The sequence below is a fragment of the Gossypium hirsutum genome, chromosome A10 (genome assembly GCF_007990345.1).
Source record: "Gossypium hirsutum isolate 1008001.06 chromosome A10, Gossypium_hirsutum_v2.1, whole genome shotgun sequence".
In the NCBI taxonomy this organism is placed as follows: Eukaryota; Viridiplantae; Streptophyta; class Magnoliopsida; order Malvales; family Malvaceae; genus Gossypium; species Gossypium hirsutum.
The window spans coordinates 33,322,443-33,339,997 of NC_053433.1; the positions used below are offsets into that span (position 1 = coordinate 33,322,443).

Sequence of the window (17,555 nt, forward strand, 5' to 3'; positions counted from 1 at the left end):
TTGAGACACCTATGTAGTAATTTGTTCAATGTTTCTGTAATAAAAAATATATACATACACTTTCTTTTTGGAATTTTGCTGTGTGAGAGAGAAAAGAAAAAGTTTTTTCCTGGAACTTGCCCACCTCTACCACTTGTTTGAACGTAAATAGATTCTTTCAAAGTCTTGACTTTTCAAGCAATTTTTATGAATATAAATAGCCTACCAAGATCCTGAAGAAATCTTAAGCCAAGCTTTTCATTTCGTTGAGTAAAAAGAAAAGGGAAAAATAAAGCAAAGAAAAATGGTGAGAGCTCCTTGCTGTGATAAGATGGGATTGAAAAAGGGTCCATGGACACATGAAGAAGACCAGATTTTAATCTCATATATTCAAAAACATGGCCATCAAAATTGGCGTGCCTTGCCAAAACAAGCTGGTAATTTTCCATTTTCTTTTCTTACTAGTTTTCCTGGAAAAAAAATTTCCATTTAAAGGTGACAATGCGTTTATTTTATAATGTTTTTATTTATTTATTTATTCTGTATAAATAGGTCTTCTAAGATGCGGGAAGAGTTGCAGATTACGATGGATAAACTATTTAAGGCCTGATATTAAGAGGGGAAACTTCAGTTTGGAAGAAGAGGAAACCATCATTCAACTGCATGAATTGTTAGGGAATAGGTATCTATCTCTAAAACTATCATTCAACAGGGATTAAGTTGAAAATAAGTTAAAGAAGTGTTACTTTATTATGGGAGAGTTAATAATTAAGAGAGAGAAGTCCTGAAGTAAATGGGTCTATTGTGGGGGACGAGTTGTTTTTCTTCCTTTTCTGTGGGTTGGTTTTGAGTACTAAAATATCCGCAAGTGGGCTGAAAGATCCCTTTTCATATTAATCCTCTGTGGAGTTAAAAAAAATAAATTGATTTTCTCTTAAAAAATTAATTTACAATTTCAAATAAAATAAATGGTTAATATATGTTTTTTTTTTTAATTTTCAGGTGGTCGGCAATTGCAGCAAAATTACCAGGACGAACAGATAATGAGATAAAAAATGTATGGCACACTCACTTGAAGAAGAGACTTAAGCAATACCAGACAAAACCAGACAACAGCAAAAAGAAACTAAAGTCCAAAAACAAGATCAAATCGGAGCCGTCCATCACAAGCCACTCAGAATCCGATGAGGTTCCATCATCATCTGGTGAAGTAGTTTCCTCCATTATAGATGGCAGTGATCATAGGGAAGACAACAACATGGATTCTTGGGAATGTTTGGTTGAAATTGATGAAAGTTTCTGGTCGGATGCACTGTCATCGGATGAGCCTCAAGTTCCTTCATTATCGACTGATAATATCATGGAACCAAACTATACATTTGGTGAAAACCTTGATGATTCAATGGAGTTTTGGTACGACCTGTTCATTAAAGCTGGTGGTAGTGAACAAGGTTTCATCACACAATTCTAAGGAGAACCACCTCATTGACCCAAAAAAAGAAGCCAAGTCTTTAGATGAAGATTTTAGTTCCATTCAAAGGAGAAATTATGTCATTGGAAGACTTTTGTAGTGTAGAATAAAAGGAGGAAAGGCAAAAAGATTGACTTAGGAGCAGTTATATATCGGGATAGATGATGCTTCAAAACTTATTAAAAAAAAAAAAGTTGAAGCTCATTGCATATAGAGAATGATGAAATTATAATTTACTATATTTTCATTTTTTAATTGCTAATTTATGTGCTTAATTATAATAAAATTGTTCATTCATAGATGGTACAATTTATTACTTCCAATATTTAATTTTGTTATATAAATAGAGTTTTTAATATCAAATAATTATTTGATATACAAATAATTAAAATTTTTAATTTTACAGTAGAGTTAAGATTTTGTCATATATCTTATTTATTTTTTAATTTTTAAATATAATTTAAATATAAATTATTTAACATTTATTATGGATAAAATTTTTTTATCAAAAACTTTGATTTTAGGCTCACTGCTCATTAATTTTTTATCAATAATTTTTTATTTCCAAGAAGAAATATCCTTAAGAAGCCGCATTTAACAAAGTTGAGATTTGAAGATTAACATTTTCTGAATTTTGGTTTGGTTTTATTATACATAAAATTTTGATAGTGTATTTTATTATATAAAGGGACTTTAATTTTAATTTAATTATATATATTTTTAAAATATTAAATTTAATTAATTTCATATTAAATAAATTATATGCATACTTAAATTGTTGCTAAGTCAATAAAGGTGTTAGTGTGAGTTGTGAAATTAAATTAAAATAAAATTTTCATATATATAATAAAGATTAAACTTGATGTGACAATAACTTCATAATCTAGTAATAAGAGAATTTGTATTGTGGTATGAAAGTTTGGGTTCAATCCCTAGCAACTTCATTCTTACCCTTAATTATAAAAATAAAAAATAAAAATTTAACTTATATGAAAATTAAAATTTATGAGTTTACTATTAAATAATATTTCATTTAAATATCTTTGAACTCACATTCTTTTGATATGAAATTTAAATTGGTTTGTCAATAATTGTGCAGATAAACTTATTTAAATAGATGATTAAAAATGAAATAAAAATAATTAATATAATGAATTTTATTTTAAATTTCTTTTTCAGCTAACTAAATAATATTCTAAATTAGCTTGCAAGGCAACATGTGATCATGGAATAAAATTGAATTACTATATTATGTTACAACCCAAAATATGAAATGAATTAAGTTACACCACAAAATGAAAATAATATGAATGCATTAATACTAATTATTGATATGTAAAAAATGATATAAATTTAAACTACTTTATAAAAGTTTCATTTTAAAATACTTTATAAATTTAAAGTTGTATATTTAAAATATTTTTAAAATAATAATAAATGTTATTTTACATATATACACTAAAAAATAACACAGTATATAATTTTTTATCTTATAACTAAATAATTGAGCTCAACAATATTTTATTTTCACATTCATTATCTTTTACTTCAACTAACCTCAAACTAATGGGATGACATTGCATAGGTCTCATTAGGTGTTTCACAAAACAAACCATGCAAACGTGCATGATCATCTACGAAAGAAAACTCATATTTGCTTCTTGAGATTTAAAGTCATGATGTATATTATATAATGCTTTGTTGGGTAAGGGCTAGCTCCTTACCCAATAATGCCCAATATGCTAGAGAGTATAAATTTAAATACCATCAAGCGTAAATATGGGAATTTTTTTTATGGGCGATCATGTAAAATGTGTATGGTTCATCTTTTTAAGTTTCTACAAGATTCTCTTATTTTATAAATTCATTATCTTTTCAAACATTTGGACTTTTGAGAGAGTCGGTAGACAAATTTACTCTAAGAACAATATTGACATGTTGAGAAATCCGTCAAATCTTGTCAAATAACCTTCACAAAACTCATATAATTAACATCCCTTCAAACAAATTGTTTAAATTTACACCCACATTCGTAAATATACACATTGAATATTCAAAAACTCATTAACTTAAAATTTTACATACTTAATGAATAATGCCTTAGCTGGGTTAATAAGGTTAAGACTATGATGTTTTGATGGCTTAGATTTGAGTCTTATTATATATAAATATTATGTGTAAGTTTTCTTTTAAATTATTTTAATTTAAATCTCACCTTATATTATTTATGAATTGTGCTTGTAAACTCTTTAAAAATATTTTGTTTTTCATTTTCGAGTACACTTCTTTACCCATATATAGTTTGGTTTTTTTTTTCTTGACCATTAAAAATTAAAATCGAAAAAGTTTAACATAGTAGGAATAGGTTGAACGACTGTTTACCAATGTTTAAAGTTCTCTTTATAGTCGTTTCCATGTGCATACGTAAATGCTAAATAGTTGTTGGAATATAGAAACGATTTAAGAAACATTATCATGTGACTTTGTCCCCACCCCTAGACATTCAAGATATTGGGCAATATATTCAAAAAAGATATTGGGAAAAACACAATATATTTTTCTTTTAATGACAAGAAATATTATAAAATGTTATAATCTACATCAATAATGATAATAGAATAATTGCAAAGTAATAAAAAAAGAAAAAAATAAAACACACAGATTTTACGTGAAAACTCTTTTGAGAAAAAAAAATATGGGCAGAGGAGGAGAAATTTACTAATGTTAAAAACTAAATGATACAATAAGAGTTTCAACTATATATATTTAAAGGTTAAAAAACTTTATTCTAATCAATGTCAAATAGAAAAAGTGTACTTCTATACGGGTTTTACTTGTGCGGCATGGTCTTCTTATTTTACCACTATATTTATTTCTTTAATAAATAACGAGATTCGAGTCATATAAACTCTAAGATAAAATGTAGTTTATTTAATATAATAAATGTTTGTGATGAAGATGCAAACACTACAGGAAAATAGGGTTTTAACGGCGTTTTTAGCGGCATTTTATCAAAAAACGCCACAAAAATTGTAAAACACAGAGCAATAGCGCGTTTTTTGTTAAAACGCCGCTAAAAACAGAGCAATACACTACATGAAAATAGGGCTTTAGCGGCGTTTTTAGCGGCGTTTTACCAAAAAACGCCGCAAAAATTGTCAAACACAGAGCAATAGCGGCGTTTTAGTAAAAAACGCCGCTAAAGACCCGAGCATTAGCGGCGCTTTTGGTAAAACGTCGCTAAAAGTTATATAACCCCTAAACCCTAAAAAATCATAAACACTAATCTATAACCCCTAAAATAATAATTATTAAAATTTATGGTTATACAATATATTAAATATTTTCTTATATAATCGTAAAAGAGGGATTAATATGATTTAAGGTTTAGGGGTTAGGGTTGGAGTTTAAGGTGTAAGGTTTTGGGGTTAAGGATTTAGTGTTTATGGGATAGGGGTTAAGAGGTTTAGAGTTTAGATAAGCAATAAAATTCCTTTTTAATTATCTTTGTCCCTTGTAATATATATAGGGTTTATGATTTGGAGTTTAGGGTTTAGGGTGTGAGGTTTATGATTTAATTGTTAGGATTTTGGGGATTAGGGTTTAGGGTTTAGGATTTAAGGTTTTAAGTGTTCATGGTTTAGGGTTTAGGCCGGTTTAATTAGGGTTTAGGGTTTATAATTTAGAGCGCCTTAGAGTACTTTAGTGTTTATGGGATAGGGGTTAAAGGTTTTTTAGGGTTATGATTAAGTAGTGTTTTTTAATTTATATATTAAACGATTTCTTATATAATTGTAAAAGAGATAATATTAACTTGAATATTATATTAAAATTATAATTACAGTTTAAATTATTTAAGAGATAATAGTTTATATAAATAAAATGGTTTAAGATTTAATCTAAAAATATTTTGATATATTAAAAATAATTCAATTCAAATTAATTCCTCTACACTTAATTTATTTAAGTGAAATTTAAACTTAAAATTGTCATAGAAATAGCAATTAGATTATTATTGGTCCCTATATATACTTTTCAAATTTTAAATTATTAATTTTGACACAAATGACAACCGTTAAATCCGTAACTGGCTTTTTGTGAGTAATATGTTTGTTACATTAGATTTTAGAAATAGCAAAACTTAATGAATTTAATAGCTACCATTTAATTAATACTACAATTTTAAAATTTAAAAATTAAAATGACTAAAAATAACAAAATGAAAGTAAAAGGACTAAATCCACAACTTACATATAATTCAACAACTAATAGAAAAAAAATATAATTAAAAATATTTAAATTGTTTATATTTAAAAAATTAATAAATATCAAATAAAAATAACATGTATATATTTATAAAAAAAATTAAAACAATATCATTTGGTTTAAATAAATTTACTTTAAGTATTTATAAAGATTTAAGGGATTTAAGTAAAATTAAATTGGAGATTTAAGGGATTAAAAATTCCGTAAAAAATTAAAATAGTAAACGGCATCGTTTTAAATGGATATTTAGGGGATTAGCGGCGTTTTTTAAAAAACACCGCAAAAAACATAATTTTTTACCTTGAACGGTGCCGTTTTCCTTGAAGTGTTTGCTTCTTTCTCATGCCCGACACCCATTCCCCCCAAAATAGATTTCCCCAATTCTGTAATTTCTTCTAAACCCTAAATTTCCCCTAAAAGAATTAACAGGCACGGTTAAGATTCATTGTAGAGCTAACATGCATCTGACTTGAATCGCTTTTCTGTTTTGGAGGTTACTCGTTTGCTTCATCGGAGTGTAAAATTTCAGGTAAGTTGTGCTTTTATTTGAGAACAATTTATTTCTTCTTTGTTTAACCTATGGGTTTTGGATGATGTTGGATGAAGTGTCGGTCAACCAAGTTGTAGGATATTCATTTTGGGTTGGCAATTGTGTCTGAATGCACTCAATGACAACCACGAAAGCAAAATCCTCAGCCACTTAATTTTTCGAACACAAAGATCTCGTATCATGTTCACACAATTTTGAATTGTTGTTTGTTGTATCTTGATTTGAGCTATGATAGGAATCTATTTGGGTCAAAGGTTAGTTCATATCCACTGAAAGATCGAAGAACTGAGCATGGACCATCCGACTGACAAAACAATTGAAGAGTTGCTCATTTCTAAGATACAATTAACTCTAAAAAAGAAAATTAACTCATAATTACTGTCGACTAGATATTATTTCCATGGAAAAAAAACACCATTAGTATAACTGTATGCGCTAGAGCAGTGATATATGTTCTTCGACTATCCACCAAAATTAATGTAAGTGAGCTACCTTGCTATAATTCTGTATATGCTGTTATACAATAATTTGAGCTCTTTTTGCACTGTTCTTAAGCTTCATGATCTGGTCTTTGTGTCAATTATGAGTTTATTAAATAAAAGTATTCTAAATAATATATATAGGATTTTCGTTTTCCTAGTATGGTATATGGAAATTGCTTTATCTTATCATATATATATATAGAATAGCAGTAGATACATATAAGGCCAAGTTTCATTCATTAAGTGGAAACCAGGTTCTGGGGGTTTTCAGTTTCATGTAGTTACATGTGTCTGGTAATAAGTAAAAAAAGCTGAAAAAACTTAAGCACTAAGTAGGAGGGAAACTGCCAAAGATTGAAAGGGTATTAGCTGATATATTATTTAGCATGTAATAATATATCATATTTTGGAGCAGTGTTAAAGGATAGGGGAGATGAACCCTTTCACAAATGACAATCAAATCAAAATTATAGGAAAGGAAAATGGGGCATGTAATAGAAAAAAGTAAGTAAGGTGGATAAATCAAATAGGTTCCCTTTTTTTTTTTTTCTTCTTCCCATATCAACTCAATTTGTAACCTTTTCATAAAACAGGTCACAATTGAAAATGCTACAATCTAAATCACCATCTTGTTGTCCAAAAGTGAAACCCTTCAAAAATATTCTCACGAATGGTGCTTTAAGTCACATCTCAGGGATAAAATCATATACTTTCTTTCTTTTTTAGATCAAAAATTAAATCATATTTTGGGACGACAAAATTGTCCCTAGAAGCTTTGAAAATCGTCCCTAAAAGCTATCTCTAAACTCTAATGCATATCACTTGCCTTGTCTATTTGTTGGGCTAGACCAGGAACTCAACCTGGTTTTGCCTGCAGCTTCTGCTTGATCCCTTCAGCGCATTGTGTTCTAATGACTCGTATCAGGTCCTCATAAAGCTTGTTTGAATCAGGGACATTAAATTTGTACATGGGTCAAGTCTCGATTCAAATTCATTTTTAAAATTTTTTGCCTAAGTTTAAATCCGGTTGAGCCATGACCAACTTAGGAGGGTCAAACCTATCAAGCCTAACTCCTTGGATGGGTCTAAGGGTTATCATGGCCTAGCTTGCATAAGCAAACATTGGCAAATTCTTATTTAAGTTGCAAAACCATAATCAATTCAAGATTTAACTGATATGAGGTATTATTATTTTTTTGATTTTGCAGGTAAAAGACATATTATTACAGGCTAAAGGGTCTTGTAGGGTTGTAAACAGGGAACTGGTGAAGTTGATGGGACCCTCTGTGTTGAATAAAACTTAAGGTAATTTTTTTCTTTTTTTTTTTATTGACAAACTTCACAATGTAAAACAAATACATTGATTGCATTTGTCTGTAACAGTTCAAATACTGATTACTAAAAGCTCTAGATATATATAGAAAGTACAGGTTCTTTGTTGTTCTGCTGCACTCAAGGGTAAACCAATAGGACGTGTATTAAATTTTGCTAACAATATATATTTAATTTTTTTTAAAATTCCTTAATATTAGACTTTTTTTGAAAAGTTGTATATGCATAAATTCCATAAATGAATATTTCAAGTTTCCATTAATCATTCCCTTACATTACCATTAATACTAGACAATTCTTGAGCTCCCACCAAAAAACAAAAAACAAAAAACTAGCATGATGAAAGTAGGAGGGAAATTGAAATGTGGTTCAAATGGTTCATTGTTCTTGAAATAAAAACAAAGACCTAAAAACTTACTGATAGACTATAGTAATTAGGAGTAGGGTAGCAGTTTATTGATGTGATAGTGAGAGTGACCATCAATCCTAAATTTGAAATTCGATTTCTCAAATAGTTTTTAATTAATTGAAGTCAATGACAAAGTTAATATACGTGGAAACAGCAGTACTTTCCCTAGTCAAGCAGTGAGCAGTAGTAGTAAATTCGTAAAGTAGATATAGTTGGCATTGGATTTGGGGTTGACAATTATGAATCGTTTACATTTAAAGCTGCTCATCCTTAGAGTATAAAATATTTGGCTGTTTATATTAAAGATGAAATAGACAGGCAAATCAATAAGAGTGGAAGTGCATTTTTCTTTCCTTTTAACCTTCAACTTACGTCCAATATGAAAACATTTTAAGGGGACACATTTCTTTTTGGCTACGTGTTATAATTTTACACACATATCTGTCTTCCTTTGCTATTTTTTCATTTCTTAATTCACAATTGGTTTGCTCATTTTTGTTTTACGGTTTATAGGATTACTTTTTTCGTGATTCATTTTTATTTTTCTTCAATTATATTATTTTTAAAGTTTTTTGATCATATTTAATACTAATTTCACCCATAAAAATTAAGGTCCAATTCCCAACTGTTTTCCTTCACTCCTCTTCTTATTTCTCTCCTGCTTTCTTCTCTTCTTCTCTCCTAATTCTCATCTCTTCTTAAATCTCCTTCAAACAACCATTTTATTTTATTTTCATTCGTTTTTCTCATGATGCGGTCATGTTTAAATTATTTTATATTCTTATAAAATTTGATACATAAATAATTTGTATTATATACAATATGTTTAAATTATTTTATTTTCTTATAAAATTTGATACATAAATAATTTGTATTATATACAATATGCAATATTTCTGTTTTCATGTTATAATTATGTTATTTGCTTGTATCATGGCATAATATAGCAAGTAGCTGTATTATGGCAGATGACATTCATTTTTCAGCTTGATTCATTTCTCCCTATAGTTAAATTAGCTTATTTGGGAAAATTAGAATCCATTATCTGGTTTTGATGCTTTTAGGAATTCAGATGAGGTTAACCCAAAATATCTATGGCATATATACAAAGGCATATCATATTTTTCTTTTCATTGCTGCTTCACTAAAAAAAAACACTTTCTGTTTGGACCAGATTCAGCATCAGTTACTACTTCCTGCTCCTCCTGCAACTAGTGGTTCAACTGAATTTGCCATTTAATCTTCGAATTAATATTTGGTACTGATATAGATAAAATTTTTATATTTGCTTAAACAGAAATATATTTGGTGCTACTCTTATAATCTTACATCTGTTCTAGGTACTGTCGAGCACCTGAATTAATATTTGGTGCAACTAAATACACCACAACCATTGACATCTGTTCTAGGTACAGGTTTCGTTGCTAAATTTTTTTCCTTATTTCTATGCATTTTCACTTTAAATTATTTAACAAATATTACTTTTTTGACTCCAGCCTCTGTTTGCTGGTGAGAGTGGAGTATGAATAAGTATGAATTAATTTTATTACCATGTAGCTTGCTTGTCCATTAAAATTACAACAATAACTGACATTCTCTCCAACCTTATTTTAAATATTTTAAAGATTCAAAGTATATAGGCTGGAAACCTGACGGGTTGCCTTATATCGAGCTGTAAGATATAATGGATCCTCCCTAGATGTAACAACGCCACATATGATGAATCTTAAAAAATTCAAAAAGACTTGAAAAAAGTTCTATCGAGCTCATTTACTATTAATATTTATTACCATGTAGCTTGCTTGTTCATTAAAATTACAACAATAGCTGACCTTCTCTCCAACCTTATTTTAAATATTTTAAAGATTCAAAGTATATAGGCTGGAAACCTGACGGGTTGCCTTATATCGAGCTGTAAGATATAATGGATCCTCCCTAGGTGTAACAACGCCACGTATGATGAATCTTAAAAAATTCAAAAAGACTTGGAAAAAGTTCTATCGATTTCATTTACTATTGAATATTTATATAACCTTAATTTATTTCAAATTTACTTATAAAATTTAAACTACGATTCTTTTTTGATATTATTATATTCAAATTACTATTTTTTTATATTAATAATGTTTGATTTTAATATTTAATATTTAATATTTTTAAATGTCTTTAAAAGTTATAACTAATTTTTATCAAAATAGTATTAATATTGATCATTACTTAAATAAATTACATAACTTAAATAACTCATATAACTTACATAATTTACATAACAACTTACATAACTCACATAACTTACATAATTTACTTAACAACTTACATAACTCACATAACTTACATAATTTACATAACTCACATAACGTACATAACAACTTACATAACTTAACTAATACATGTAGTTTAATCTAATAATTTCCTTAAAAGCATATAGTTTAAAGTTCAAATTTCATAACTTACATAATCTACATAACTTACATAAAACATAAAAATATATCATATCAAGACTTACATAATAAACAACTTACCCGTGTAACTTATTGCCAACTTTAGACTTCAACAACTACGAAATGGATAGGACTTGGATGAATTTCTCAAGGGCAAGCAACGAGTATCAAAATGGAGTGCAATCTTTTTTAGATTTTGCATTTCACAATACAAGCCAAGAGAATATGATTCTTTGCCCGTGTAAGAAGTGTGGCAATATCTATTGGCATTATCGTGAAGTTGTCTACGAACATCTAATTGTTGATGGCTTCATTCAGGGGTATAAAAAATGGATTTTCCATGGAGAGTGTACACCTAGTGGAGCCTCTTCGACGATTAATCCAGGATATCCTTATAGTGGTTACCGTCAGTATGTTAGAGAAGATGACATGGAAGGTATGATGCGGGATGCATTTAATATGCGGAGTGAAGGTTTCCAATCATTTCCACCAAACAATGTTGCATCCGATGATTATAATATCGGTGGGAATACTTTTATGGAAACGAGAAGAAGTGTACCAGATGAACAACCGAATGAAGAAGCGGCGAAGTTCTACATGTTACTTGGTGAAATGAATGAAGAACTTTATGAGGGATCAAAATTTTCGAAAATGTCATTCTGTATTCGCCTTTTCCACTTAAAATGTTTGGGAGGGTGGACCGGAAACTCTTTGACAATGCTGTTAGAGCTTTTGAGAGAAATGTTCCCGTTTGCAAAAATCCCTCAATCATGTAAGGACATGAAGAAAGTGATAAAAGATTTGGGCATTGGGTACAACAAAATTCATAGTTGCCCAAATGATTGCATGTTGTATTGGGGTGATCGAAGAAATCAACAGTCTTGTCATGTTTGCGGTAAATCTCGTTGGATGAATAGAGATGTAGAAGATGTTAATGAGGATGAATATGGGACACAGTCAAGAAGGAAGCCGAACAAGATTTTGCGATATTTCCCGCTAATCCCAATACTTCAAAGGCTATTCATGTCGTCAAAGACAGCTGAGTTTATGACGTGGCATCATGATCAACGAACGGATGATGGATTATTAAGGCATCCTGCAGATTCTTTTGCATGGAAATCATTTGACAATAAATTTCCAAGCTTTGCAAGTGATCCTCGGAGTGTAAGGCTCGGGTTAGCATCTGACGGATTTAATCCTTTTAAAATCATGAGCACCTCGTACAGTACTTGGCCTGTGGTCCTTGTTCCTTATAATTTGCCTCCATGGCTCTGCATGAAGCAATCTTCTTTGATATTATCTATGATTATCCCCGGAGAGAAAGGCCCCGGAAATGATATTGACATATATCTGCAGCCACTTATTGAAGAGTTAAAACAATTATGGGCGGGTGTTGAGACGTATGATGTATTGAGAAAGGAGAACTTTTACCTACGTGCTGCTTTGATGTGGACAATTAATGATTTCCCGGCATATGCGAATTTATCGGGTTGGAGTACCAAATGATGTTATGCTTGTCCTTGTTGTGCTGCTCAAACGTGTTCACAGTGGTTATATAATGGGAAGAAGTTTTGCTATATGGGGTATCGTCGGTGGTTAGATGAAAATCATAGATATAGATTTCAGAAGGCTTTATTTGACGGTACTGAAGGGTTGAAAAAAGCTCCTGAGTAGACCATTGGATCTGAAATCTTATTCATGTTAAAAGATATGGATTTTAGTTACGGGAAGCTGAATCAACCATCTAACAGGCAAACAAATAGACGATCGAGGGATGAATCTGATGATGAATCTGACGAGGAAGATGACCCTAATGAGGCGGAGTTGTGGAAGAAAAGAAATATTTTTTTGAGTTGCCTTATTGGGAGCATCATATATTACGCCACAATCTTGATGTGATGCATATTGAGAAGAATGTCTGCGAGAACATCATCCGGACAATTTTGAACGTCGATGGTAAATCAAAAGATAATCTTCAGAGTCGACTTGATTTAGTTCACATGGGAATTAGGCGTGATCTTCATCCCCAAGTACTTCCTAATGGAAAATATTGGTTGCCGCCTACAATTTTTGCAATGTCAAAGGAAGAGAAAGAAATGTTCTGCACGGTGTTGAAGGATATAAAGGTTCTGGATGTGTATTCATCAAATATATCTCGATGTGTAAGTCTTAAAGATCGAAGACTATATTCATTAAAATCACATGACTATCACATCCTGATGCAAGATCTACTTCCAGTTGCTTTACGGTGCTGTATGTCAAAGAAGGTAACGTCCTGTATAATTGAGCTGTCCAATATAATGAAAGTAATTTGTGGCAAAGTTCTGAATGTTGAAGAACTTGAAAAAGTACAAGATCGAGCCGCTTTGACATTATGCAATTTGGAGAAGATCTTTCCACCTTCCTTCTTCACTATTATGGTGCACCATGTCATTCATCTTCCTCGTGAAGCAATAATTGGTGGGCCGGTTTTCTATCGTTGGATGTATCCAATTGAAAGGTGCTAATTTATTTCAAAGGCATTCTCCTTTATACCTATAGTTACCAGTTTTGATAATGTTGTATATGGTGTTTAGGTTCCTAAGCAAATTGAAGTCTTATTGTCGTAACAAGCGTTATCCGGAAGGATCAATTGCTGAAGGCTACTTGGCAGAGGAGTGTATGACATTCTGTTCTAGATATTTAGATGTTGAAACAAGATTGAATAGACCAAGTAGAAATGTCGGACTCAATGATCCTAACTTGGACAAAACTTATTTATTTCAAAGTTATGGAGAACCAATCGGCAAAGTTGAAATTGTAGAATTAGATGACCGATCTTGGATACAAGCACATAGATATGTTCTTTTCCACCACGATGCACTTGAACAGTTATGCAAGTAAGTTTTAGAATATGATAAATATTCTTTTTTTTAATTTGTTTATTTTTTAACGAATTAAACATGTGTTTAACATAGTGAGTACAAACAAATCTTAAGATCTCGTCCACGCTCACGAAGATTACAACAGCGCGAGATTAATAGGTTATTCGCAGAATCTTTTCATGAATGGTTAAGCCAAACGGTATGCAACTCAACATTTTATTGACAAATAATAATGTCTTCTCATAACATTTATAATTACTCAATTTACTTTCGATTCAATAGGTTTGGAGTGGGAATGTCGTTAATGACGAAGTTAAATGGCTTTCCCAAGGTCCGAATCGAGTAGTAAAAAGATATAGTGGCTTCATCATGAATGGATTCAGATTTCATACCAAATATCGCGAGAGATTGAGGAGAACTCAAAATTGTGGAGTAGTTGTTAATTCTTTAATTACAAGTTACGCTAGTGCTAGGGACAGTAATCCTGTCGAGGGAAATGTGGAGTATTATGGACTTCTAACCGACATTATTGAGTTGGATTATTATGGAAAATGGAAAGTTGTCTTATTTCGATGTGATTGGGCTGATGCTAATACTGCTCGCGGAATTAAAAATGATCAGTTTGGTTTTACAATGGTGAATTTCTCTCGATTAATTCACACTGGAGAACATTTGACAGACGAGCCGTATGTATTTTCTTCTCAAGTTAAACAAGTTTTTTACTCAAAAGATCCAATTGATGAGGGTTGGTACGTTGTACTCCGAAACACCCCTAGAGACTTGTTTGACATGGGGAATGGAAGTAGAGATGACATCGTTGAAAGATCAGAAACTTTGCCTTTTCCAAAACAAGACTTAGATGAGAATGTCCCTAGTACTAGTACACAATTTCAATGGGTTCGTCAGGATGTAGACGAAGATATTTACGATTTATGATGTAGTAAGATTTTATGATTTTTTATTTATATGTAATGTTATAATTTTAACATTGGTCATGTTATATAATTTACCTATTTTATATTTACTATTATTGTTATTTCTTACTAAAATTTTATCTATTTTATGTGTTGTAGGAAAAATGCCTAGAAGAAGATTAAGAGATCTTAGTATTGTACAGAATACTACAAATTCGAAAGAAGTAAGTACTGAACAGTAGACAGTTGTTGGATCTTCAAGCGTGTTGGAGACACTTGACGAGTCTGTAGAATTTCAAAGTAATGTTAAGTTTATTTTACAAATTGTATTAAATTTTATTACTGATTTATTTTCAAATTTCAATATAGTAATAATTTATTATTTTTCAGCTGAAAATGGTGGGACACGCAGAGGTCGAGGACGTACGCTCCTAACAGATTTATATAACTTAAATTCTGTCGAGCGTGTCAAAGTAACTAGAAACAGCCATGGTCGGCCTGTTGGACAAGAAGCTCGACTTTTAGCAGGCTATTTGGGCATTATAGCACGAAATGCCAATATGTTGCCCATCAACTACGAATTATGGCATAACATGCCTGATAGCAATAAAAATCAAGCTCTCTCTAATATTAAGGTAAGAAAACGTTAATGTAATTATAATACTTTGGTTTAATTTTCATTTATAGTTACTTCCTAAACTTGTGTTTTTCAGGATAGGTTTGCTTTAGAGGTCTCTGATGCCTATATCAAGAAGGTATTGGGTAAAAAATGGAGAGACAATAAAAGCATTTTGAAAAAAGAATATTTTAAAAAACCCATAAGCCTCGAAGAAAAATTACAAAATGTCCCACCGGGAATGCTGAGGTACCAATGGGAAGATGTGGTTCGATTTTGGAATTCGAAGAAAGGAGAGGTATTATGTACTTGCAAACTCTTATAAATTTTTCGGTTTATAGTATTTACTATATACGTAATAATAATTTCATTATGTAGGACCGTGAGCGAGTTGGAACAAGCAGCAGGCAAAAACAAAAGTTTACGCACACGGCAGGGTCGAAAAGTTTTGCTTGTGTAGGTCAGGCCGCGGTACTATGGATTTATTAAATCTATCAAGTATTAATAACTTTTTACTACTAAATAATAATTTTACTACTATATTGTAGGAAGACTCGTCTGGTTAAAAAGTTGGACGCCTTCAACTTTTTGACATTACGCACAGGAAAAAAGATGGAACTCCGATGTCATCTGAGGCTGCAGAAATTATGGTATATTTACTTAATAAAAATTGATTCATTATAAATATTTATAATATTTAATTATAATGTTTTAATTCGTCGTTTTTATTAGTTTAATTTAAATAATGTTATGTTGTATTTATTTTTTTTGTATATTTCGTTTCTAACTCTTTGGCTGATTTATTAGGAGAAACTAAAAGATAAGAAGGCAGAGTATGAAGCGACTGCTTCAACTGATAGTTCTGTTAATTTTGAGGATATTGATAACAGAATTATTAATGAAGTTTTGGGTCCTAAAAGGTATGGTCGGGTTAGATTTCAAGGATCTGGTGTTAACCCGACCCAATATTTTGGATCCACCTCGCACCAATACATGCCTTCCGAGAGTCAAAGTCAAGCTGAAGTTCAGAGGTTAAAAGATCAGATAGTTCAGATACAAGCTAGCACAGATGAGCAAGGCAGCAGCGAGGGAGGCGGAGCAGAACAGGAAATACAATGAATTCCAGCAACAGCTTCAGTCTATGATGACTATGTTCCAACAATTTCAAAATCCGCCATCATAGACATTTATTTTCTTGTAACTTTTAACATTATTTTAAGAATATTTTGAATATTCATTTACAATTTATATAATATATTTTTCCTATAATTTTGTATTATTTTAATTTACATGTTTTGGTTGGATTTCATGGTATATTTGCTGTTTTTGATTGAATTTCTTGCAGGAGGGTTAGATATAGGTGCAAAAATACATACTAGAAAACTGGGCAAATTAGCGGCGTTTTTTAAAAAAGCGCTGCTAAAGATCCTGGTCTTTAGCGGCGTTTTTTGAAGAAGCGCCGCTAAAGGTCCTAGTCTTTAGCGGCGTTTTTTGTGGAAGCGCCGCTAATTTTTGTGGCGCTGCATATAGCGACGTTTTTTGTGGCGCTTGTGAAAGCGCCATTAAAAGTATTAGCAGCGCTTAAAAACGCCGTTAAAGACAAAAAAAACGCCGCTAAAAGTCTGTTTTCCTGTAGTGATAGCGGCGTTTTTTGTTAAAACGCCGCTAAAAGTTGGGGCAATAGCGGCGCTTTTGGTAAAACGTCGCTAAAATTCATATAACCCCTAAAACCCTAAACCCCAAAAAATCATGAACACTAATCTATAACTCCTAAAATACTAAACCCCTAAACGCTAAACCATAACTTCTAAAACCCTAAACCCTAAAAAACGTCACATGGATGTTGATGTGTATATACATATATATATTAATGTAAAAGCTTATGTTCATAATAAATTATGGAAGCAATACTTAATATTGATTAAATTTATTTTTTGGTTTACGGTTTAATATTTAAGGTTTAAGGTCTATGGTTTAAGGTTTTATGGTTTAAGGTTTAATGGCCATGGGTATATAGTATGTTAATCTCAAGTGAATCATATTCAATAATTAAATCTTAAACCCTATAATTAATTATTGTTATCGATAATAGATATCTTGATTTTGATAAAAAAATATTTTTTTATGTATTAATAAGGTGTTATATTGTTTAATGGATTGAAGGGACATTTTGTGGAAAATGTTTTAAATGATAAGTTTACCTTTAAATTTTATTAATAATTTTTGTTTAT

General features: G+C 30.7%; 2 protein-coding genes across 5 annotated transcripts; both read left to right on the forward strand.

The window, feature by feature from the left end:
- The first annotated feature begins 284 nt into the window (after positions 1-284).
- LOC107897941 (myb-related protein Myb4-like) lies at positions 285-1,470 on the forward strand. The gene is given in 3 exon segments (NM_001326853.1): positions 285-416; positions 532-661; positions 982-1,470. Coding segments are annotated over 3 exon segments (705 nt in total). The 5' UTR covers positions 285-310; the 3' UTR covers positions 1,451-1,470.
- Positions 1,471-6,041: 4,571 nt separating this feature from the next.
- LOC107896213 (uncharacterized) lies at positions 6,042-16,593 on the forward strand. 4 transcript variants are annotated; one of them, XR_005903549.1, is made up of 10 exons: positions 6,042-6,245; positions 7,957-8,053; positions 9,664-9,747; positions 9,830-9,898; positions 14,868-15,008; positions 15,099-15,343; positions 15,422-15,622; positions 15,703-15,784; positions 15,873-15,974; positions 16,132-16,593. XR_005903549.1 is itself a non-coding variant. In XM_041079249.1 (8 exons), exons 5-8 carry the CDS (start codon positions 12,829-12,831, stop codon positions 14,728-14,730), a joined length of 1,665 nt encoding a protein of 554 aa, XP_040935183.1. In that variant the 5' UTR covers positions 6,068-6,245; positions 7,957-8,053; positions 9,664-9,747; positions 9,830-9,898; positions 11,249-12,828; the 3' UTR covers positions 14,731-14,735. The 4 variants fall into 4 exon arrangements, 1 of the variants encoding a protein (XP_040935183.1); XM_041079249.1 differs by lacking the exons at positions 14,868-15,008; positions 15,099-15,343; positions 15,422-15,622; ... (1 more) ...; positions 15,873-15,974; positions 16,132-16,593 and adding exons at positions 11,249-13,430; positions 13,507-13,809; positions 13,888-13,993; positions 14,077-14,735 and having other exon boundaries at positions 6,068-6,245; XR_001684333.2 differs by lacking the exons at positions 14,868-15,008; positions 15,099-15,343; positions 15,422-15,622; positions 15,703-15,784; positions 15,873-15,974 and having other exon boundaries at positions 6,068-6,245.
- Positions 16,594-17,555: the final 962 nt, after the last annotated feature.